This window comes from Ceratina calcarata, unplaced genomic scaffold, assembly GCF_001652005.2.
Source record: "Ceratina calcarata isolate Rehan_Ccalc_2016 unplaced genomic scaffold, ASM165200v1 scaffold368.2, whole genome shotgun sequence".
NCBI lineage: Eukaryota > Metazoa > Arthropoda > Insecta > Hymenoptera > Apidae > Ceratina > Ceratina calcarata.
The window spans coordinates 515,549-540,079 of NW_017159898.1; the positions used below are offsets into that span (position 1 = coordinate 515,549).

The 24,531-nt window shown below is 39.4% G+C and overlaps 1 protein-coding gene across 2 annotated transcripts in view; it reads left to right on the top strand.

Moving 5' to 3' along the window:
- Positions 1-24,531, top strand: part of Atg16 (Autophagy-related 16) — a 417,335-nt gene that overhangs the window by 370,972 nt on the left and 21,832 nt on the right. For both annotated transcript variants that reach the window (XM_026814118.1, XM_018025811.2), the window contains one exon: positions 21,510-21,630. In XM_026814118.1, coding sequence (XP_026669919.1) covers positions 21,510-21,630 — 121 coding nt within the window. The remainder of the gene's footprint in view (positions 1-21,509; positions 21,631-24,531) is intronic.

The window sequence follows — 24,531 nt, forward strand, 5'->3', positions numbered from 1 at the left end:
GTTCAAAAATTTTTAATTCTTCAACCCATGTAAACTAGAGCGAAACATTTCCTCTGTACATACATATAATCATTATAAATTGAATTTTAAGGTTTTCGAATTAAGAGAGCACTTACTAACACGCAAGTAGCCAACGGGTCATGTGTCTCTTGCGTTACGTGTAGGTATGCTAATGGAAAATATGAGGAAGCTCGATGCCTCCGTTCAGAATTTTTTATCGGAGGGGACAACGTTCGGATGACAGTACACTCAGCTTTATCTCTTCTCTTAAAGGGGTTAGACAACTGTTACGCGACGCAATTATACAAGATTGATTTAGTTATATCCTGCACCTGAGGATCAGGTAATCAGAGACATTAAAATGATGGAAGATAAAACGTGAAATAATTTGCGCTTGTATTAAATATATACGCTGCTCAACTGCGTGAAGGATGTCTTTCATCTTCATCAGATATATTCTGTGGAAAATCCTTTGAAGAGTGACTTATCCCACGCTGTTAAAATTCTAGTAATAGAGATCGTTGCTTAAAACATAATTTCTTTTATTCCTATTCACACTTCATGTGATGAATAGTGTTAGATACGTGAAAGTTTAAAATGTAACTGAGATATCTATTTTAATGGAGCTATTTATTTTATATGATTTAATTGGAATTCTTAAAATATGTGCAATATTTTCATTTAATTTTAATAATTGTACCGCCTATCGTATTTTATTTTTGTACTCACAGCGTTTACGCAATTTTTTCATTTAGTTTTCATATTATCTTGGTTGACGTGTATACTAGATGTTCTATCTGGAATCTTACACAAGGTGTTTCCTCTGAAATTACTAAACAGAGGAGCAGAATGCTGTCTCATATGTAAGATTTAGCGAGGCCTTTTACGTGAGAGATAGGCTGCCTGCAATCCTAAAGGGATTATAAAGGAAATTCTGTTTTAATTTTTTTTGAACGATGTGACGCGAATTCCTGTATAAAATGGGAAACGCAACGAATATTTCTGTACAAAGCTAACAATGATTGGTTGGAAAAATTGAAAATAAAATCTATCTGATTTAAATTCGCAGCTACAAATCTGAAATGGTAAATTTTTAGTGGCGATAAATTAAATGACTATTCAGATCGACTTTAATTGGAATCTTCTAAAGATAGATACTGATTATAACATAATTCCTGCAATTTTATTTAAATTTTATTTAAATTTCTAATACACAATACAATTTAATTATTTGAAATTCTGTTTAAAAAAGATTTACATTACGTTTAATAGAACATTTTATATTTAATTAATTGTTACATTTACACAGAATATTTTGATAAACGATGAAAGCTTCCAGTATTTCTGATAAACAATATTCCTATCGCAAGAGGATTTGGTCACCGTTAACAGAATCTATCCCCATCGCGCGCATATCGCATAATAGATTCATAACGTAAGCTGTTCGCCAATCGACGTCCCACGCAACGAAATAGCGACTATGATCGCATAAACCAGAGCTGGTTAGTATGTATGAACGCGTTTGTTAAGGGCGCGCGTAACAAATGTACGTACGGTTTAACGACCGGAGGACTCATTCTGAAACCAACTAGAAGAGGGACGTTCTGCAATTTGCAACGTGACCTGTCGGAGATAAATGTCGCGCGTTGTTACTCTGCCGCAGTGTCTCAGGCAAAAACCATTCGAGCTATATCCGAGCTCTGTTGTCACTCCTGGAATCCTATAAGCAACTGATTACACACAATTTAGCGACGTCTCGTTACGCACTCGGATCCAATCACCTATCGCACCTCTCTACACAAATTAGTATTAATTACAGTTGTCCTATTAGAAAGTGCTGTTACAATCGTTTTATGGATTAATTAGGTGTACTCTAAATTGAAATAAAATATCTTTTATTGAATAATTTAATGAAATCGAGAAATAATCATTCATATGATTATTCTTACTGGTTCAAAATAGGACTGACTGCTAAAAATTAGAAAAGAAACAATCATCATCAGTTCAAAGTTTCATGTGGTTCTGTCCAATCTATTTACAATCTTCTTGTATTTTCTAGTAGTTGATTGCGACCAAGGAATACAATGTTACCCTTTTCCCAAACAAATCGAAGGACGATAGAATTTCCTTTGATGACTTACACTAGGGACGCGTTCCTTTTGCCTACGGGAGAGACAATATTTACGTGCGCCAGATTGAATTTGTCTCACAAATCGAAAAAACGGAATAAAACAAAAAACATAGGTGCTAACGAGGCGTCTTTTGGAGTAGCAGTGTTTATAATATCATTAACTTTTGTGCAACAAACGGTTGCACTGTTTTCATTAGTCTGTTAGCACACGGTACATACTCGATGCAGTGACACTTGTCCATGACCATTGTGTTGTCCGTGCGTGGTATTGATTTGCCAGCTACTACTAACACTATTTGCTTTCGACGCGGACACGTACGTTTTTGATGTCGCTGATGCGAGGTTTGTGTACATTTACGGTGGCTGAAAAAAGTATCGACAGCCTGTTATATCTTTCAATAAGCTACTTTTTAATCAACTCTTTACATCTTTATTAATACACTCTGAAAGCATTTTCAGGTAAAAATCTGACGCACCAGTTTCAACGTTAAACGAATTACAAAGTTAGTAAAAAACATGCAGTTTGTTCAAAGAAACAATGGCCTTTGTAGTTTGGTTAAAGGAACATTTGTGTTTACTGATTAGCCACCCTGAAAATTATTATTCAAACAATATTTTAAATGAAATACGATTAAGCGTTTTCCAGTTTTATGTGATCAATTGCAAACTCATTTTCTAAAGATCACAGTATAGCTGTTTCGGCTGTTCTTTCCACAAACGCGATGAATTCCGTGAATGAAAAAGAAACACACAGGTGCGCGCGATACCGACAGGGCGATTTGCATATAAATAGTTAACCATAATAGGTAGCGCCGGGCGAATGTCTGTGTGTAAACTACTTCGTATTATGCGAGTGCCGGTAGCTCCGGTATCGATCTAATTACTCGCTTTAGCGCTTTTGTGTTTTCGCGTTTTCGACACTTGTCAAACTGCTCGTGGGAGCTCCGTAACTCCCGGCAAAGGAAAAGTACATACTCTCACGGAACTCGACAAAGCCGCCCATTTATGAGTATAATTACACGTTCGCCGTCTTTCTCGATAAATTACCTCACTGTTAGTCTAGTATTTTAACGACAAGTGAAAAGCGATTAGTGACCGTGTTACGCTTATAAAGCTTTGTACTACGTCTCACATTCCTATTTTCCATACCTTGTTTAATCTTTATTTCAATCGAGTAATACAAAAGTGAATTATAGCATTTTTATGTCTCTCGTACTCTAGATTTCCAGAATACAATCTACAGGACGATTTGCCATTATTTTTTACTATTATTTAAATAGTTTCACGGAATGAAATTGAACTGGATAATACTTCACGGGTCACACATCTAGTTTCGTTTCTTCACATCCGTTTGCCGTCTCTCTTTTTTTAAATGAAAGGGACGTAGAACGAGTCCATAAAGGAAAAAGCAATTTCTTCCGAGTTTTCTCGCGCGTTCGCTGCGTCGCGTTGCGCAGGCTAATTGAGTCTGTTTGTAATCATGCTTATGGATCTTTATGAAAGGGAAGGTTTACAGGCGCAGCAGAAACTCCTCCATCCATCAAGCGAGAGCGGCAGCTAAAGACCTCATCAGTTCCGGTGCCAGCAAACACGATGTCTTCTTGATAAGCCCACCGAGATAGAAGCAGGGAAAAGCAGACCTTCGAGCGATGTGTGCCTATGCAAAAATCCGCATAACTCCCCTCTGCCCCGCGACCGTCTCATCCCTTACCAGATCTTATCTGTGTGTCGCCAGATTTATCTGGACATCAAGTACGCACCGCGAGCGACGCTACACCTCCGTGGTGCGGGGGAACGGAGGATGGGAAAAAAATACATACTAGTATCTGCCTATTAACGTGCACGCAAACCGTACGCGGCCGGGTCGCGATTTTTCGCGATGAATTCACGCTTGTCGGCGGGACTGTTCGTTACCGAGCTATGCGGAATATTTTTGAAACCAGGCTTATCGTCATCTTAAAGTACGCCGCCACTTGTGAAGAATTTGTAGCCCTCGTTCGGGTATGCGTGGGCTTACCGGCGAATTCGCGATCGCTAACGCGGCCCGTCACCGAGTTCCTCGTTTCCTACCGTCCCTTTCGCATCCGAATTTTCCACGCTCGTGGAAGACCGTCCGGAGTGATCAATTACCTCCCCGGCCAGAAGCGAAAGCAAACATTTTATGACTTGTACTCTTCAAATTTATAATAAATAACGAGAGTCATAAATCTTCCATATCGAATTATACAAATTTTCATCATCCGCGAAGGTGTCGGGAAATGTTGAGGTATAGAAGTATTGCGCATGTGCTGCATCGCCTCTGGAGGGGTTTCTTACGCTATGAGGAGGACCTTATTCAATTGGTTAGCCAGCAGACACTTTCGCTATCCGATTAACGTTTCGCCCGCTTCGTTCTTACACTCTTTCTCCGAGGTTTGTTTTTCTAAAACACTTGTTGAAGCTACCGAACCAGGTCACCGTCTTCAAGTTCCCTTAGCAACAGTTAAAACGGTAGAAATACGCGGTTAAAACAAATGTGGATACCTATAAATCTTCTTAAAATACATTTGCAATTACAATGTTCCACCTTTATTAAGTTCGATAAGAATCAATTTAACGGATGACGAACATTAAAAAGGCGGGGTATCGCGCGATCGAATAATATTATCTCCGATCTGACAACGCTTTTAATAAACGTGATCTTTTATCCGCGTCAGTGGATTTAAATTTCGATACGAAACGGCCGTCGTTTGGAATTATCGTGCGATCTGTTACAAACGGCGCGCGAGTTAACTTGAAAAGGACATTCGTCAGTTCGAACAAAAAACCGGTAGCCGCAAGAACCCACATCGCTGAGCGGCAAGTTCTGTTCTCACAGTGGAACTGGGTCAGTTTGTACAAATCGCGGGGTAACCGACTGGTAGTATAGGTTGAACAATTGTACACGTGATATCGTGATGACCCAGTGCTCATTGACTTGATATTAAGTTGGAGCGACTCGCATCGAATCGCGTCGGGAGGCACTTACGTGTTCTTATCACTGCAGCAATATTTCCTCCCGCTAAACGATTCTGTTTTTACCAGTGAACGTTATTAAGTCGGGGCCAGGGAAGAGGAGCCAGATAATAAATTTCTGCGGGTCGATAGGTTGAATTGAGTGACACACGTACAATGACCGTAAGACGGGAATAGAATCCCACAGGGACGAGAGAGAAACGGAGAGCGGTTCGTACAGCTAGCCGCGGATAAAGTAGCAGGCGCGATTCGAGTATAATGAACCCTGCGCGCGATAATCCTCGTAAAACCACGCTTCCCGAACTCCGTTTCCCTGGGAGCGAGAATACGAGGAGCCCTGCCTCCTCGTGAAAGGAATCTCGAGAATAATCTGAGGTTCATGGTACATTCTTATTCCGTTCCCGCATCAAGCTTCAATGGCATCGATTTATCACGTGCTTCGTAGGCGAACTACTTGGCCCTCGTGTGCTGCTCGATGGAACGATAGAGAAGAACGTATACCGCGCTGTTTTCTGTATACGTACATAGACAATCCATAAACCTGCTCGACCTAGAACAAAGTTTTTACTGCCCGTTGTTGCCGCATATTACACACGTTATCTAATAAACGTAACACACGATTATGACATAAAGATTGATAATCATGATTTAATTATGTAGACTGTTCATCTAACACGTGTTTCATATATCTCATATTAAATCATCTGCAAATGCAAACAAGCAGCAGTCACTAATAATGAAAATATGCAAATGCTACAAAGCGGTTAGCCACAGTCAATCACTTTTTCTACAAGAAAGTATTTTATCGATTCAGCAAAGACGCAGCTTAGCAGCCGAACATTTACAGTGATCGTGCATAGATCTTAGAAACAGTTATAAAAAATCTCTAAGCATTCTGGATGGTATTGCCGGTTATCATGAATGCTTCCTGTGACATCGCTGACGCGCGTTACAAGCGCGGCAATGACGATTCAATTCCTCAACAAGTATTTCCTTGCTGGTAGAAGCGGGGATCTCGCAACCTCAGATACGACGGAGCTCGTTGGAACACAGAGTACCAGGGGCAAAGTCGGGTCACGAATACCAATGATAAGCTTGAATATTTTTTAATTTCAATTCCCATCCTGTGAATAATTTTATTTCCTATTGAATCCATTTCGTTCTTAATATATAACAGTTCAACTGTGTTAAAGAGCTTTATTTTCCATATTGCTTCACTTGTCTTCGAGCCATACAATTAATCTGGTCGATGAAACGCATGAGAAATTAAAAGAAGATTTCAAAATTAGTGATTCTCTTTATTTTATGGTAAGCAGTTTAATAAAACGGTTTTACTGTGGAAAATTCTTGTTTCGTTTGTGTCTAAACGTCGTGCTGTCTTCCACTCAAGCAGCTATTGACTCAAATAACCTGACTTCGCTCTACCCTTTCTGTATTCTGATACGGCGCTTCAAGCTTAGCTTCGAGATCGTCTTCTCCTTTTTCATTTCTCTCCACTGCCTTTTTCTTCCACTGCTCCTCTCTCCGTGTTCGCTAAAGTTCACGCTTATCAGAACAAATTATGCTCCTACGCATCGTTTCACCGTAACCAATGCGACTTCCGTCGTTTTGTTTAGACTGGCGGAAACTCCGGATACAATATTAGAAAGGTTAAAGACGGACAAGCAATTAACGGCTTAACGCCGCATTATTTTGCAAAGTTGCTCCTCTTAAAATTTGTAATCCAAGTTTCGTCATATAAAAATGTAATATTCTGCGATTTTAAGACGTGTACTCGAGGTTGAATTCTGATTAGGTGAGGCTTACTAAGACGGTAATTTTTTTCTGGCTGTTTTATAAGCCAGTGAGCGTAAGCATCATCGACGATTGAATGCAAATTTCATATTTTCGTGTTTAGTTCCCGTCCCACGAACTTTTCTAGTCTGGGTCTCGTGAGATTCTCGCGTCTGTCAGGTAGCAGGCGTTCTAGCAATTTGCCGTAATTGTTTCGGCTGAGATTCCGCGCGGTAGGTGTATTAATGATTATGCGTGACGTTTCCGACGCGTCATTACCGTGACAAAGTAACGATGCAGATTATTGAGCAAAGCAATAATCGTTTCTTATGCAAAGTCAAATTTACCGTATGAAATAATAAGGCTTTGTACATACAAACGAGTTAAATTATTTTATATATATTTCATTCAATTATATAGAATTTTAATCATAATTAATTTATTTCATATATACGGACAATTTTAGAGCACTATTACTAGTAGCAGCATAAATTCTTGAGAAAAACCTTTAGTCACAGGTATCGAGTAACCTTTGAAAGCAGAGACTGGTATCGTTGAACGAAAAACGGTAGCTGGCTAACGGCACGCGTATAGTCGCGGTTACACCATTGACCCCGTTGGACCAGGGTACGGAATTGTTACAAAAGCAATTTCTTATTCTGGATCGAGGGGAGGTTCGCATACCGATAAGAACTTACGAGCACTCTAGTCGTAAAAGCTGCAAAACAGTTATTCGTAGTTGCATTTAAATTATTTCACTATATCCTCTCAAAAGATTATCTGACGCAGGTACTAAAGCTTAAAAAGAATTTTTACATCTACGTAAATGAATAAATCTGTCTGATAAAATTTGAGTAATTTGTAATTCCTGAATAAGCAAGAAGAAAAAAATTGTCGTCAGATTTTTTAATTTCCACTTAAAGGTGGAAGCTGAAGTCGTGTCTCGGAGGATTATCACTGTGGAATTTCGCAAATCTTATTTTTAAAAGTATTCCAAGGCGACAACAGCCTGCGTCTACGTACAGCGCTAAGACGACGACCGTTTCTCCTTTTCCTAGCACGTTCTGAAGTTTCCTCGGACGGAAACGGTTTTCACCTTTGTCTAGCCGCTCCTTAGAAGTGAGACATTCCCGTGAAACGAAATATCTATACACCTCGTGGACTCCTCGTATTTTGCATCCCGCGCGGAAACAAAACATCAAACGGGAACGAAACTTTTTTTGTTGCCCGCCAAGAATTTCATGCCTCTCCGATACTGAGCCGAAACGTCGACCCATTGTACACGAGAGGCCACGACGACGCGACGACGTTGAGAACAGTTCGTCCGTTTGCGAAGAGGGAACGAGTCGGCTTCCAAACGGCCGTAATACCTTCGACCGCAACGCGTTTCTATGGGTCTTTCCTTTACGTTAACAATTTGCTTGGAAATGTCGCCGATCTTTATTCATGGCCGATTTTATGGTATCCTCGCTTCAAGCGTGTGCAGCGAAAGTTAAAAACGAATATACAACAGGTGTAATTCTTGTACACCTTCCATACTGCCACTTCTGAAATTAGGCAGATGACACGTCATTACGTTTTCTGTTACTCCTATCTTACGTATTTCTCGCGTGTGCATTCATTTTCTACATTTTCTTCATGGGTAATTTATAATATCATCGGTACAATGTACATCCAATTTGTACTTCTGGTATTAATGACACAAGATGACTCTAATCTATGGAACAGTGAGATTCACATTTTCTACGGTTGTTCGTTCACGTGTCGCTTATCAGTTATTCGAGTTTTATACGTGAGGAAAATATTTCGTTTTCCCTGTTTTTGAAGGAATTCAATGAATAACAGGTATACCATTTTAAAACGAGGCTCCATAATTATATGAAGTTTTTCTGTCTCCCTGAAAATTCACTAACATCTTTTCCACAATAGTTTCATGTCACACGGTTTCACAAACGCGGCGTCGTGAGTGATTAATTTCTTAGCACCGAGTGGCGCCACGTAGAGAAATCAAGGTCGTGTACCTTTTCACACACCGCGGTGTAATTCCTCTAATGGCATCTGATAGTTAGCCGGGTTCAGCTGCCTGTGGGAGAACAATGGAGAACCGTGCTATTATTATTACATAAGATGGGCGCGGATATCACTTCTTTACACACCTGTGTAATTAGTCAAGTATTTCATACATTTCATTACACAGACTCGCTCGCAGCATTGGCTGCGGGCTTAAAGTTACATTTCTCACAGGAAATTAACAAAATCAGAAATAGAAAATCGTATTTCGTTTGTAATTTCACATTGATTTTATCTGTACACAATACAGGCTGTGTTCATTCGATGTAACTACCGTCCTGTCTCTCAGCGCTCAAGCCACGAATCAATTAAGAATGAAACGGGATAGGGAAATGTTTTTATAAACAGTGGTCTCTCGTGATGGCGAGGAAAATGTCATTTTTCGAAAACACACCACGCGTGGGGAGGAATAGGCCCCGTGCTCCCACTCTATGAATGCTAAATTACCAGCAGCGGAATGGTTGTGCGCTGATCATTAAAACTGGTCCGAGCCAATTTCCTCTTTAGCTGGACAAGCATTTGTTCGCCGGCTGGACAATTTGTTGAATAATTTCGCGCGGACGTTACTGACTGGATACGACGCAACTCGATGCATAATTAATCGCGATAATTAGTATGCAAGGGCCCCAATTAAGTCTTATAACTAATTCAACCGAAGAAAAACAAGCCGGATGATAATAACCATGGCTAAATTGAAAAGTTACATACTTCCGCGATGCCTACGTATACGCAAAAGTAAATGTATGCGTGTACCGTGCGACCTTTTCAAGTTCGATTTTTAGCTCCAGAATTTACCGTGCAAGCAGATAAATTTCTGTTCAATGAACCCTCTCACTGTGCGATTAACGAGCAGAAATCGTCGCCGACAAAATATCAGATGAACGAGTTTATCGGAATAAAGGAAGGATTATTATAATTAACAATCAGTTTTTATGCACAGTTGCTGAGTCTTGATTTATGAAAGAAGAACATATAAATGGTTTTTATTTCAGATAAAACTCAAAATGTACAACGACTGATTGCAGAAGATATGAGTGAACGTGGCAGTATTTATGTATCACACATACACGTTCTAATGTAATAGGTCCAACACAGTATTTATCTATAATTTTCAATAATTATCCGCTTGAATATTTATCCATTCGGAAGGGAGAACATGGTTTAAATGTGTGTGCAAATCTGTGCATCTACGATACATCCGTTTACCTAGTCTATATAATTTTATTGTCTTACTGAAGGTTCAGTAATACCGTTGAATATATCATCCAGTCTGATTAGTCGCTGAGATCAGTTACTGGGATTATTAGCTACAAATACCTTGTTTATTGCCGACTACTTAAATCCGCCTACGTGTTTTGCATATTGAAACCGATAACTCAAAGTTAATTATATTCTTCAACAAATAAATATATATATATGTAAAATAGCACGAAGATATACACGGTTGCTAAGTCTCTTCCAATTATTTTGTATAAGATTTAGTGATGCTGAAATCGTAATACGTTGTCCTAAGAAATTCTGAAATGTGTGTTCACTTTTATTCAGTATTTACTATGTACGTCTCGCGTGCAAACTGAGCAGGTATTTTGAACAGTTGAAAACTGCTTCGGTTTTGATATGAAACGAGCGAAGCGTGCTCGGAACGATCTCGTTTCAACGGAATGAAACGTGGCGTGGCTGCGGGAAGGATGTTCGCGCGAACGTTCGCAATGAACACGCGAGAGGCCGGAAAGAGGAACGAGGAGGAAAATAAGAAGGAGAAGAGGAAGAAGAAAGAGTCAAAAGACTCGGCTCCGTGACTCCGGACGTTCAATTGCGTTCTCATCCTCGTATAGTCGCGTTCCTGTTCCTGCCCTACGATCCTTTCGTCTCCTGTGCCGTCATCCTATATCCTAATGAGAGGATGTGCGAGGCGAGAAGAGAACCACACGCCGCAGAATTTGCAATATTAACCCATTAAGTCCCAGCGTTGCTTTAACGTAAAACGAGCACGTTTCTCAGATTGAAATTCGGGGTGCTGCGAAAGTGGAAAATGATTCCGTCCTAGCTATTATTTCATTCGCTCCTGCCATACTTCATACTTTACATTTCCCGTATATTTTTGTATAATCGTGTCGAATGTTTTTATTTATTAAACTTGATTTTAAATGTATAGTCAGAGATTTCGGAAGAATTGTAAAAACGCGCAGAGATGAAAATATTTCCTCGTACTCCTGTTCGTCCTATGGAATTTCGATTATGTCAAGGTTCTTGTGTCTAAAAGTTAGCCCAGCTAACCGAAAATAGCTGCCTGCTTGCGTCAATCGTTTACACCAGGAATTTTTCATCATCGCTCGAACGTTTCGCATATATGAAGAAGAATTCGCGGGTTTTCGTTATTGGTAACTTATACCAGTGTGACTCCTATGTTATGTCAGCGGTCTATAGTCTCTAGCTATATGTATTCGTATCGATCCACCGGGAGTGTATTGTTATCCATCCTTTACAATTGACCTGTTAGGGATTACGAATTTCGTTTTCAATCATTTTTATATTGTACTATCCAATATGTTTTCTCGTTGGCTAACAACAACCATTGTTAGTTAAAAATAAATTCTAGCTCCTCTCCAAAGCTGAGGTTACAGCGAACAGATTGATTACGATAGGCAATATCGATTAAAACAAATGGCATTTTAATTGTCGAAAGATAAATAATTATAATTTTCATGTTGTATTAGACACTTTTCTGTTTTGCGGTTATTCACTAACAGTGATCTGTGAATATTGTATTGTCGGTAGCATAACGCAATTTGGTGATAACATGGTTACACATGGGTTGCAGGAGTCTACCAAAGTGCAACCATAATGTGTGTTACCCAGGTCACAAATTGATTGTAAAAGGTTTCCCAGGATTCGCGATAACTGCAAAGTGGTGGTCGTCGTTTGGTAAACAAAATTCAGACTGTTCTAGACCCGCGAAGCTTAATTGTCGCCGGTTATTGTGTCACCGCGTCCCGGAATGGAAGGAGAATATCAGACGTACACACGTGATTTGTTACGAATTATTTACGTCGATCGCCTTATGCGAGGAAAAACGCGGGGAAAGCTCGCGCATCCGCGTAATGCAGTCGATTCGCATTATGCAAACGGCACGAATCGAACAGAGCTGAATAAAATCGACGTAAGATATCTTATTCCAGGCTTACTTTAGCCGCGTAATGTATCTAAATGTATTCGCCGAAGATATTTCGTAGATATTTTCAACCGAACTAATGTCGAACACAAACATGGAATAATTCATCACGGGCAAAGAAAACTGACGGTTTAAAACCCTGATTTCTTTTACTAGCATAAATCCTGCTATGTAATCTGATTTCATTTTGTACAATATTTTCTCATGCGGTGAACAAGTTATTAACCAGATTAGATATGCACGCACTACATCAGACTATTTTCAAATAATTCTATATAAAAGATTACTTCTCTGATGAGTTAATTAATGTAATCGTTTAATAAGTAGTTAAAATTCTTGTACACCTCAAGCAAATAGTAAATTATTTTAATTAAATATTTAATTCGTTGAAATGGATAACTGTTAAAAATTGAACAATTTGAAATTGTCAATTTCGTAGCTGCTGCGTTCTTTAGGAGTGAAATCGAAACAAAAAACTGTGCGTATCGGTCCAATGACAAAATATTTCTGGCGTGTAATAATTGCAACAAAAACTCATTTCGCAATGCACTCGTCCCATCGATACGGAACGGTTAATGAACTCGTACGTATTGTGCTTTACATAAAAAACAGAGGCAGGCTGGATAGCTCGCCAAAATTCAGTTGTAAAATATTGAAAATCCGAGATGCGAGATAGCTACCTCGTTCGAAGAATGGAAATGTATGAAAATTTACTCTCGAGATATGCACCTCTTCGTGTACGTGCACGGAACGGCGTTATATATTTCAAACCTCTTGCAACATTGATTTTGAAAATATTGCTCCGTTTAGATCATTTCGATCCGCTGAAAATGCAGCAAACGATTCGTCCGAGCATGCGAACGTGTTCCCATGCAGAAACACGTTCACACGTTTCAATAATACAACTTCTTACTTTCCATACTACTCAATTTTTTGAATATAATTCCTCGTATTTTTCGTAAAAGAAGCTTCACTCACCCAGTTTCCCATTTATACTAGCGTTTTAGTTTTCTCATTAGGAACACGAGTCATTTCTGCAAATCAGGAGATTCCTGTTCTTTCCTGATAAAAATGCACATGCAAACAAGCTTCTTATTCACCTTCTTAATCATGAAACCCGATAATGCACAGAAATCTATGTATACTGACCGGGACTCGTTTCACGAATGGGAAAAACTGAACCAGTAGAGTTACTCATACTGTAACCGATAACGATATTAATGCGTTCGACATGCTCGCAGTCAAACCCAAACCCGATTCCAAGCATAATACATTTATTTCACCGATAACCAGTCGCACGCTAATTATTTACATCGTTCAACGCAGATTATATTGCCTCGAGTTTATATTTAGTCCGCAATTGAGAAAATGGTGCAGAAAGATAATCGTGCACTTCCATATGAATATGCAAAATAATTTTTACGCCATTATACATTATATTGCCTATTGCATATTATATCGATATTGCGTTACGCGTACCGCGTCTATATTTTACGTCCGCACATCTTTCAATAGATATCAGGCTTGATTATACGTAGTTTAATAGCGTTCACCGCGCTTAACTAAAACTTGAACTTGGTTTAACGGTTCTCGTTGCACTTAATTAGAAGTTGGTTTAACAGGCACCACAACACGCTTCGCGGGAGTTTCTTCATCCTTGATTCAACGAGTACCAGTCTGCGCGTACAGCGAGTATAATATTTCTAGCCAAACAAGTGGAGCACGAGTTCATGTTATTTTAATTTTATTTAATTCTTATTTCATCGCAAGATATATTTTCAATTTAGATCAAAATTACGTTTAGTGATCTGACAGCGATAATAAACTGTGCCGTCTGCCGCGACTCGAACGCAGTGCTATAAATAAAGTGATTGAGAAATTGAAATATGATTATTTCTACTTACAAACGTAAATGGCCGCGCATAGGGCCGCTCGTTCGCGACCGAGCGAGTTATCAGGATGAGAGAAACCTAGAAGGGGAAAGCGAAAGAGAATAGTCCTCGTATGGCGAACGGTGTAGAGGAGGTGGGGTGAAGGAGAAGGGGAATCGCTACCAACGACTAGTTACACGTATGAAGTAATCTATAATCTGGAAAGGGGAGTTATCTGGTGCGGGCATTGAATCGCCAAGGTCGCGTTCAAGCCCTGACGGAGAAAGGAAGACGGAAGGAAGGTGGGTAGACAGCGACGGAAAGAGACGAAATGACAGATAGGACGATAAAGGAAGAGGGGAGTCACACTGCGGTCAACGAACCTCCTTCAGAGCTGAGCTTGGGGCCGCAACTATACTTGCGATCTACGTGTATGTATGTACGCGCTACCGATGTTGGTAACGCAACCACTATCGACATTTGCAAGCACATATTTGGACACTTAGTGAATAATGGTAAATCAAATTGAACTGCTGTCAATGTTTCAAAGACATAAACGTTTATGAGTGAATCTCGTTTCCTATGACATTAAGATTTTTAGGATCCACAATTCGTAGTCGATTTCTCATTTAGGATACGTAAAGAATTTTGTGAGCAACTTAAACGATCTCATAAATGAAAATCATGTTATTCTACATTTTTAATGTTAACTTATTTGTAATTGCTGTCATACTCTGTTCGAAGTTTGTTTCGCAAAACGCATAACCGTAGTGCTGAAATATTCGGTTCGGAAGGGAGACTCTGTATATGCGTCTAGCCAAGTGGCTCTCAGTACTTCCTCCTCGTGTTCTTGCTTCCTCCCCTTGCTCCGTTCTGTATCGCTCGCCCGCTACCTTCATCACCTTCAAGTTGGACTCTTCTTCTGAAGCACCGGCGCCGCAAAGCTAAAGCTTCCTATCAAATAACAACCGCTTAGATTTAGCTGGCAACCTTCTTATTCACTTTGTCATGTTAATGGTTGCCGGCTAGTTTACCCGATAACAAGTACGTTGCCATGAAATCCCTAACGTCTAATTAATTTATCGAAAACAGAATTATGTGGTTCTTCAATAAACGATCGCCTTTCATGTTAAACGTTCGTTAATGAGATGCAAACATAGTAAAATTTTTATTTCGTGAGTAGCTTTAAAAAGAATCAGCATTTCCTACGGTTGTGCGTACATAGAACAGTACAATCTGTAAATTTCCTTTTTAATGTAAATATAAACATTTGTCGTGAACAAGTGACGTTTGCTGCATGAAACAAATGTACAACTTGGCAAAGTTACCAATTACTGAGTAACTACTTCAATGAAAAGTGCATGATTTCGTTCCCCTGATAATTAGAAGGATTTCGCAAGCAACAATTCTGTTTGTTAATGCCAGACTGGGCAGGCGTGTATTCTGTATCTAACTGTTCGTCTCTCAGTTTAGTTGACATCTCCATATTTAGCGTCTAAGATTCCGTTACGCCTTGCGTTTGCTAGCCAAAGTTTTCTTCGAAGGTGCGTGACAGTAAGTATTTGTTTCCATCGACGCGTGAGGGACGTGTTCGCCGGGCAACGCGTGGCGCGATGCCAGTGATCGAAAACTTACTAGGGAATTCATATTCACCATAAATTCTTTTCCATTTAGTCGGTTTCACACGCTTCTCAAACGTACGTTAGAATCGACTTTGTTTGCCGTACGAATCATAAGAAGCAAAGAGATTAACGCTTTTACATGTCGTTGAGACTCAACTATGTGCTATTTGGTAAAAACTCGTCGTCGTTTTTCTGAGTATTTTATGTGCATAATGGAATGCAAGAAAGCAAATATCTCTTAGCTACGTCGGTTGATTGGCGTTGGTTATGACAATTTCGTCAGTCCCCTGCGCCTCGGGCGACGGCTGATAACAACCATTTGTGCCATTACAAAGATCGCCGGGCCACTTTATCCAATTGCGAGTACAAACATCGTACAGAACCGCAGAATATTACCGGCAATAATTGCGTTCGTTGCGTAACTCGGGGCTTAATCGCACGTAAGTTCCTGAATGTGCCTTTCGCGCGTCCGATGGGATAAATCACTCCCGCTGGCATGGAATAATGCAATGTTGATTTAGGTTTAAACTCAGTCAACAACCGCAAGCAGAACGGCGGAATAACCGAACATGAATATTCAACTGTTATCTTTCATTGCTGATACGATAAACCAATGAAGAAACTGTAGTTTATCTTGAAAAAAAAAAAAAATAACCAACCCCGCGTCGGCTACCTGTACCAAACAATTTAATACTGTGAAACTCAAGAATCCGCGGTTGTATCAAAACTTCGTTATGGTAATTCAATTGCGACGAACGGGATGTCTCAATTTCGGTAGGCAAATGGCGCTCCATTAATGGGATTAATTAAATCAGAACGTTCACCGGACAACCGTAATTTATTGCTCATTCATAACATATCTGTCCATTTAATCTGCACGTATACGATTTATAATAAGTATTTTTAGAGAGATAGATTCAGAGCTTCTATTTATAATCCAAAGTGATTCTATTTTCAAACGATTCACTAAAGCGGCTACGCTTGAAATATTCAAATGAAATAGTTTTCATTTCTTTGATTACTTTCAGAAAATGAAGTAATGAATATACTACGACAGAATTATATAAATATGTAAATAAGCAGTGATCATTTCGTGAAATAAAGTGCAGTTTATGAACAGTTCTGATCGCGTGTATCCACATCTGATAATAGCATAAAATTAGAGAACCGGATCAAGGAAGAATGGTAGAAACGCTTTCACCTTTTTCTAGTGTTGCAGCAGTGGAAATATAGGTTGACTAGGTTCCGGCAAAAGGAGTTGAAGAAGTAATCGAGTAGTTGAATACTTGGGTCGCGCCCAAGTATTCTTCGATAAAAGCTCCTCCAAGTACCTTTGTACTACAATTCGCACACTATACAAAACTCCGTGTTCTTTTCTGTCACGCAGATATTCGTGTTAGTTTTCATGACGGCACGGTTTTCGATTGAGAGTTATTATTTGCTCGATGCTCGAATACCACATTCAATTTTGGTACTCTTCAAATCAGTCCACTCCAAACTGCATTACATAATACTATACACCACGTTGTCGTCGTTATTAATTAATTTTGCTCCTTTAATACTGTACCATTATTAATTACATAATTAATGAGTAGTGTAAATAATATAATATCTAGCTTAAACACAAGTTATTTTAATGAGTATTTATTTTTCAGAATGAAATGAATAAAACAATTGCGTATATAAATTCAAGTAACAATTCCTGTAAGTGGAACTGTTGCACGTGAAATTAAAAATCGTAGAGGAACATTTCATAACTTCCTCGATAAACGTCCAATGTTAAATTGTAAATTTTTCTGACGAGGAGGAAAGTGCAGGGTATCGAGCTAGCCGCGGCGAGGTTCGCCAATCAAAACGAAAATATCTCGCGGGTGGATGTAATTATGTTACGGAGGACGTTAGGCGACGGAATTTCGCTTCGCGGAAACACTCCGCGCTCTCGGTTGCGTTGAACGTTGAACTAACGAAGTGGCAGTGAAAAACGATGAGAACTACCGTAGAGTCGTCGTCGCCGGCTCTACGACTACGGCGGCGGGTACATACTGTACGTCCTGGCTGGCTGGTATGTACGTGTAAACTTTGCTTTAGAGTACTTTAGAGTAACGCATACATAATCCCCGTGTCCCATCTGACGATGCGATGTTTTCCGCGAAAGTGGTCGATCCTTGTTTCGCAGTTAACAACACTTGATCCGCCAGTATTGAAACATGATTCAATGCACTTTTTATGTCTGTCCCACTTTCTTCCTCTTTTCTTCGTCATGGGAAATGGCACGTTTTCACGGTAATTTAACGCGTCGTGTTACAATCGTCAGTCAGTGGCATCTCAGAGTTTAATACAAACAAACAAACAAACGAACGAACGTGCGATATAATTTTTATAAAAACACAACAAATACCTTTAAATTTTTTTATATAAAATGACATACTAGAAATATGACAGGGAAATATATTTACACAATTCATCCTATCTTCAATTTTATTCGCAGCAGATTAAACCATTTTCGTTATAATTAAATAATTATCTTAACGTGATAAATAAGGGCTAACAGGTATCGTAATAAACACGTTGCTTCCAGTTAATGAAAAGTGAATGAAACCGATTTCATTCATATACGATCCTCGGAGGTTTCTCACGTAATCAAAGTCACGCATACGTGAGAGCGATACTGCAATAACATAGCCGAGAACAATCTCTTGCGGAATTGCGTTAATTGATTCGTTCGTTTCTATCCCCGCGAACTACGTAACTGAGCCTGACAGCTTTGTTCCCTCTCAGAAACTTGAATAGATCATGAACAACCACCCGCTGCGCTGGTATCACAGAACAATTTTATTTTTCAAACCAGAGAACTGTAATTATCTTTGTTAATTAACCAAGCACGCCTGCACGGGACTTTCTTTCTCTCAAAGACATAGACGATAATAGTAACCATATTAAATTATACATTCTGTTTTTTTATATTTTGCAAATAATTTCGCATAGAGTCTGTGTACATTTTAATAATAATACGTACATTAGAACGTGATGTACTTATGGAGTCTAGAAATTGAATAAATATATTCAATAAATAATATTTCATATGTTGCATCAGACGCATTAATAATTAATACTGAATAAAGAAACAGCAGTCGGCATGAACTTTGTACAACGGCGAGAACACGGTCGTGGAACTGTAAAAACGAAGCAGACGCGCTGGTTGTAAAACTGAGGTGGCTAGTTACTTCCAAGAAGGTTCTTCGTCGTTGTTCCTACCGACTTTAATTGAACCTTCGTACACTTCAGACTGGAGGGGGATCTCCATCTATTTCTCTTTCGCAGTATTCCGTCTTTCTGTTTCGGATTCTACCGCGGCGATTCAACCCTGAACAGATCTCTGCGAAACAGTTTTCGCCTTTACTGCGAGAATGTTCGGTGCACGTCTCACGTTCTGCTGGTTCGTCGTAAAAAGACAATATCTGCTTGCAATTTGCGAATCTTAGGCTCTGTATATCTTAGGAAGGAAGCATAAACTGTGGAACGAAAGTGAGAGCGTGACTATGGAGTAATAAATCTGGAAAGCCAGAGAGCGGATGAATCCTTCAAATGGATTTCTTATTTGTCATCTGTATTCGTCATAGCTTCGCTAAATGCATTTACTTACTTAATTCCATTATTACACACTTCATTAGTAATAATAAATGATTTAAAGTAGTGACAGTTTTAAAGCAGATTGTATGAACCGAATACATAGTCGTGTACGTAGGTACACATATGACACGTTGAAATTATAACGAGCAATGCAGGTTTGCATTTAGATTATTATTCAGTAGAGCACCGAGATTAATACGAATATTGGCACACAATATTAAACTGTACTCGCTGATTTAATATAAGCTATGCAACTACGTAATCGATGCTGACGCAAATATTAACAACCGAAAACGTTTTATTCAAATTACCAATCGTTTTCTGCGTTTATCGAGATTATTCTAAACCCAGTGTATTCTCGTTACGCCACTTATCGGTTTCGTCCAAATTCCACGTTAAACATTATAAATTCTTATTACGATGTTACATTATAAATCGTGCGAATAAACGAATTAAAAACTGAACCTAATTAACATTAAATTTATGTTCTTGTTTTGTTGAAAGTAAAATAATTATTCAAACATATTGATTAATTCAAACGTAGAAATAGTGAAAAAAATTGATCGCTATATTCAGGTTTGAGATACACGTCTTCTTTCAAGCCCTGATTTCAGTCGGTTTTGGCTTGTACTCGGTGCTTAACGAAAACGAGAGCACCGATTCTCCGCGGATGTGTAATACGCTCAAGAGGGGAAAGAGGAACGCGAACGAATATCCTCGAAAGGCTTCTCATTTTTCTTGTTTATGCGCTGCGCGCAGAAAAAGAGAAGCGACCGAGCGCTAAAACTGTGACGATATACATAAAAGCACTTCGCGAATCGTTCCGCTGAATCCCTCTGATTTCTCTGAAGGAAAAGCGTCTCAAACGATTCTCATGTAATCGCACGATCAAAGTACGTGATATCGCATACTTACGCAAACGCGATTCAGATAGTTAATGTACTTTTTGCGAATAAATAGGAATTCATAAAGGATTCTCAATATTGCATTTTACAGTCAATTCGAGTATTAAAATAGTATTTGATTCCCGACTAATAAAAATATATAATAATTATCATAGTAAAGAAATATTCTTGTACAAATTCTATTTTTTTTTTCTTAAATAGTATTTAGTAACTTGTCCCAAAGTTTTACCCGACTATAAAGAATTGCTAACGGCAACTTGACTATCAGGAGATAATAAGTTTTCACATCGATTCTCTTTAATTACTTGGAAAATTCACTTATTTATTCGTTGTTCCCGAAGAGGCGGTGTGAGAAGGGATCGGTTCAATCTGATAAGTACCGCGAGAAGGGCGCGCGATCGTAAATTCGAATCTCCTTAGGTGGAGGACAATCGAGAGAGTAGACTCAGTGGATCGTTTAATGTTCCTGCAAGAAACGCGCGGACTCGCCTCTGCACTTTCGGCCAACTTCCCCAGACGTTAGATTATGGTATACTTCGGCTCCGTCTACCACCTCTTCCCCGCCCGACCCCTTTACCGAAGCGGAAAAAGTTCTTCGTTGACTCGTATAACGTAGGTGGCCGCTGCGCTGTGTTACTCCTACCTGTGTTTCTTTCACGTTAGAGCCCTTCTGACTAAACTTCTGGGCCATTAATTTACATTAGGACATTTTTCAAGAGCTCCCGACGCCCGTGTTACCTTAAAATTGGCGAAGTCTTCTTTTTCACGGAGCGCCGCGCCTCGCCGCCCGTCTCCTCTCTCCTCCCTCTCCAACGAAGAACTCTGAGTTGTTCCTGCTTCCCTTGTCGACGTCACGCTTGAATTCTTTACCATTAAATGGCTAGGCAAAAGAGACAAGCCATCTGCCCGAATAACTTTATTATCTTGCAAACGACGATTGAAAATGAAAAATTATTTATGCCGTCAGAAATTTTGAATTTGAAATTTTGAAACACATGAATGATTCACAAAAATCATTTTCCCCAATTATTTTTTTAAAGGAAACGTAATCTGATACAATTTTATTCATCAGCTTATTGTAGAGAGAAATGAACCATTTTTTTTTAAAGGAAACGTAATCTGATACATTTTTATTCATCAGCTTGTTATAGAGAGAAATGAACAATTGTTCACCTATGAAATTTCAGAAACATTTAATTGGCAATATGCCTGTCAGGAATTCACCCGGCGTCTCATTGTTGCTAAGCATTTTTAATACGTCACGTACGTTAAAAGCGAGCGTATTACCGCGTGAAACGTGTTGGTAAATGTTCCAAAACGACGTTTCCATTTCTGTTTCAGCACACGCTAACGGGCCACTGCGGCAAGGTGATGGCGGCGAAGTTTCTTGGCGAGCCTTCAAAAGTAGTTACTGGCAGTTACGATCGTACCCTAAAAATTTGGGACCTGCGTAGCAAAGCATGTAAGTAAACAGTGCCAAACAAATGGGAAACGTTTAAAGCCGTACGTGTGTTACCTACTCTACTGCACGTTAATCCTTTAACTGTAACGCGAAACTTACCGTGCTACATGCAGCTAGAAAATAATGCACGGTATTACCGGTAATCGCGTTCCTCATTATTCCAATTTTAGCCATGAATAATGGTAATACACTTGCGCGGCGTCTCGCAGCAATAAAACGAATCCTGAATCCGGTTGTTCGTATCTAAGCGTACAATTTGTCCCGCGAAAGTATGATGATATGCCTTATAACACGTTACATATTTTCTCGCGCTTTTAAATCACTCGAAGTTATTGCGATCCAGTGGCTAATTAAAATGGAAACTAATCTTTTGTTCGAATCATTTTCCTCGTCAGATTATTGAAAACGTTTGATTAATGTGTACCCTGTACGCGTGTGGAAGATAGAAAACTTTTTGTCAGAATCGCTATTAGATTGCGCAATCTGGAAACCCTCTTTCTTAACACCCCTGAGAGAAAGGCCAAATTGTAAGATCGGCTTGATGACTCTTAAAATTCGGCTGAAGATTGAGTAGGCGTTCGTAAAAGTGATTTTTCTTCGCGTAGTCAGTTCACGAGATTAATTAAGGCGATAAGGTTCTTATCGGCAGTTAGCAAGATCTTTTCCTAAACTTGCTTCAGACTGCAACTTTCTTGTCCCAGAGGCGAGCTTTTGTTCCTGGTCATCGACGATCCCAGGCTTGGGACGATGTTTCCTCGATAAGAACGCTGGGTAAAAAATCGGTAAATTCATGCGGGACGAATGCGATAGTTTTAGAAATTTAAATCCCGTAGACGATTAAACAGAAACTTGCGAACAGAAGAAATTTAATTTAAGACCTGCTCGTCGCGACTTTTATTCTGTTCCGCAGTTTCGAAATTATAATTTCCGAAGTTTTTTAAATGTATTATTTCGCGAATCGGGCACTATCTCAAACTGGATACTTTAAAGTGAAATTTTAATGAAATGCAAATTGTTTGTGGCTAGTTAACGAAAGTATGAAGAAGGCACGCCGACAAGTATAACTACGTAGAGTAACAAAATTATTTACTCGATTTACTGGAACATGCTGTGTGTAAACATTTTATTCGAGTCAAATGCAATGTTAGATTATGAAAGAGTAGTTTTAATATTGGGGGTTTTTATCTTCTGCGTGAAGTAGCAAAGAGCTTTTGAACCTCATCGTGAAATTAAGTTTTAAAGGAAGAAAAAGATTATCAGAAGAAGGCTTTGCATAAATATAATAAATTAGACTTTCGTTCATGCACAAAGTAAAGGTATTTTAATTACATCACGCTTTGAACTGCAGCCAGACATTTTAACAAATAATCAGAAGAATTGCTCGTAAATATTTATTAAATAAAATCCTAAATAAACGTAACAATTATTTAACATAATAATTTATTCAGAATAAATAATTGAGGAAGCATACGTACTTAATGTATCGACATTTAAGGGAATATACGCGTAAGCGCATAAAATTTGCAAATATAATAAATAGCGGATAGCAAGTCATATCGATGTGAAAATTATGCGAGGCGGAAGATTTTTATTATCGAATTGACAGTTTAAAAAGAGATAAGCCGATTATTTATGACCGTTCGAGCGCGTCATACGCTTAAAATGAAATATAGGTCGCATGGTGATGACTCAACCGGGAAATAGGTAGTAGACGTTCTCCAACGTTCTCGGGCAGCGATCTCATGGCGATAAGCGTCGGTTTAAAGAAGGAGGGAGGGCAAAGTGATAATTTAGCGACGGATGAAAGTAGCTATTCGCGTCGCGGCGAGATACAGACAACACGATGCTCTCTCGGCAAATAGGGGCAAGCTTTAAAGGGGGTAGGAAAAGTAAATTGAACATGTCGTAGAGACCAGAGCACTAGAGGGCTGGAGGGACGTGACCGGTCGGGTGTATGAAGCAGGCTACCGAAAGATACGGACAGTTTGCAAATGTAATAAATAGCGGATAGCAAGTCATATCGATGTGAAAATTATGCGAGGCGGAAGATTTTTATTATCGAATTGACAGTTTAAAAAGAGATAAGCCGATTATTTATGACCGTTCGAGCGCGTCATACGCTTAAAATGAAATATAGGTCGCATGGTGATGACTCAACCGGGAAATAGGTAGTAGACGTTCTCCAACGTTCTCGGGCAGCGATCTCATGGCGATAAGCGTCGGTTTAAAGAAGGAGGGAGGGCAAAGTGATAATTTAGCGACGGATGAAAGTAGCTATTCGCGTCGCGGCGAGATACAGACAACACGATGCTCTCTCGGCAAATAGGGGCAAGCTTTAAAGGGGGTAGGAAAAGTAAATTGAACATGTCGTAGAGACCAGAGCACTAGAGGGCTGGAGGGACGTGACCGGTCGGGTGTATGAAGCAGGCTACCGAAAGATACGGACAGTTTGCAAATGTATGCGGGATTTACATTCGATCCCTATGGACCGACGACTAATCTCGTGAAACCATATCATTCGAAGAACTGTTCGAGATATCGATTTACACTCCCTGGTCAACACCGTTACGGGTTAGGTACAGAAGCCCACGCCCCACCGAACGGAGGGCAGGCCGCCAGTTCTATTGACAAAGGATACACGATCCCTGGTTGGCATGGATGATAGCGCACCGGTTGTATTAATTTGCAAGATTTGACCAAAGGATCGATCCGAAATTTATTCACTGTTCTCTGAGATTGTTAGTTACGTAAGATCGACGGTAAAGGGATAGCTCGACAAAAATGTACGTCGAACTGATTCAGAAACTGAAGACGTAATAATATAACATAGACAATGAGATGATTGATCTGTTCATACTAATTAGAATAATCGCAGTAATTGTAGAATCAATTTCGAGAGTA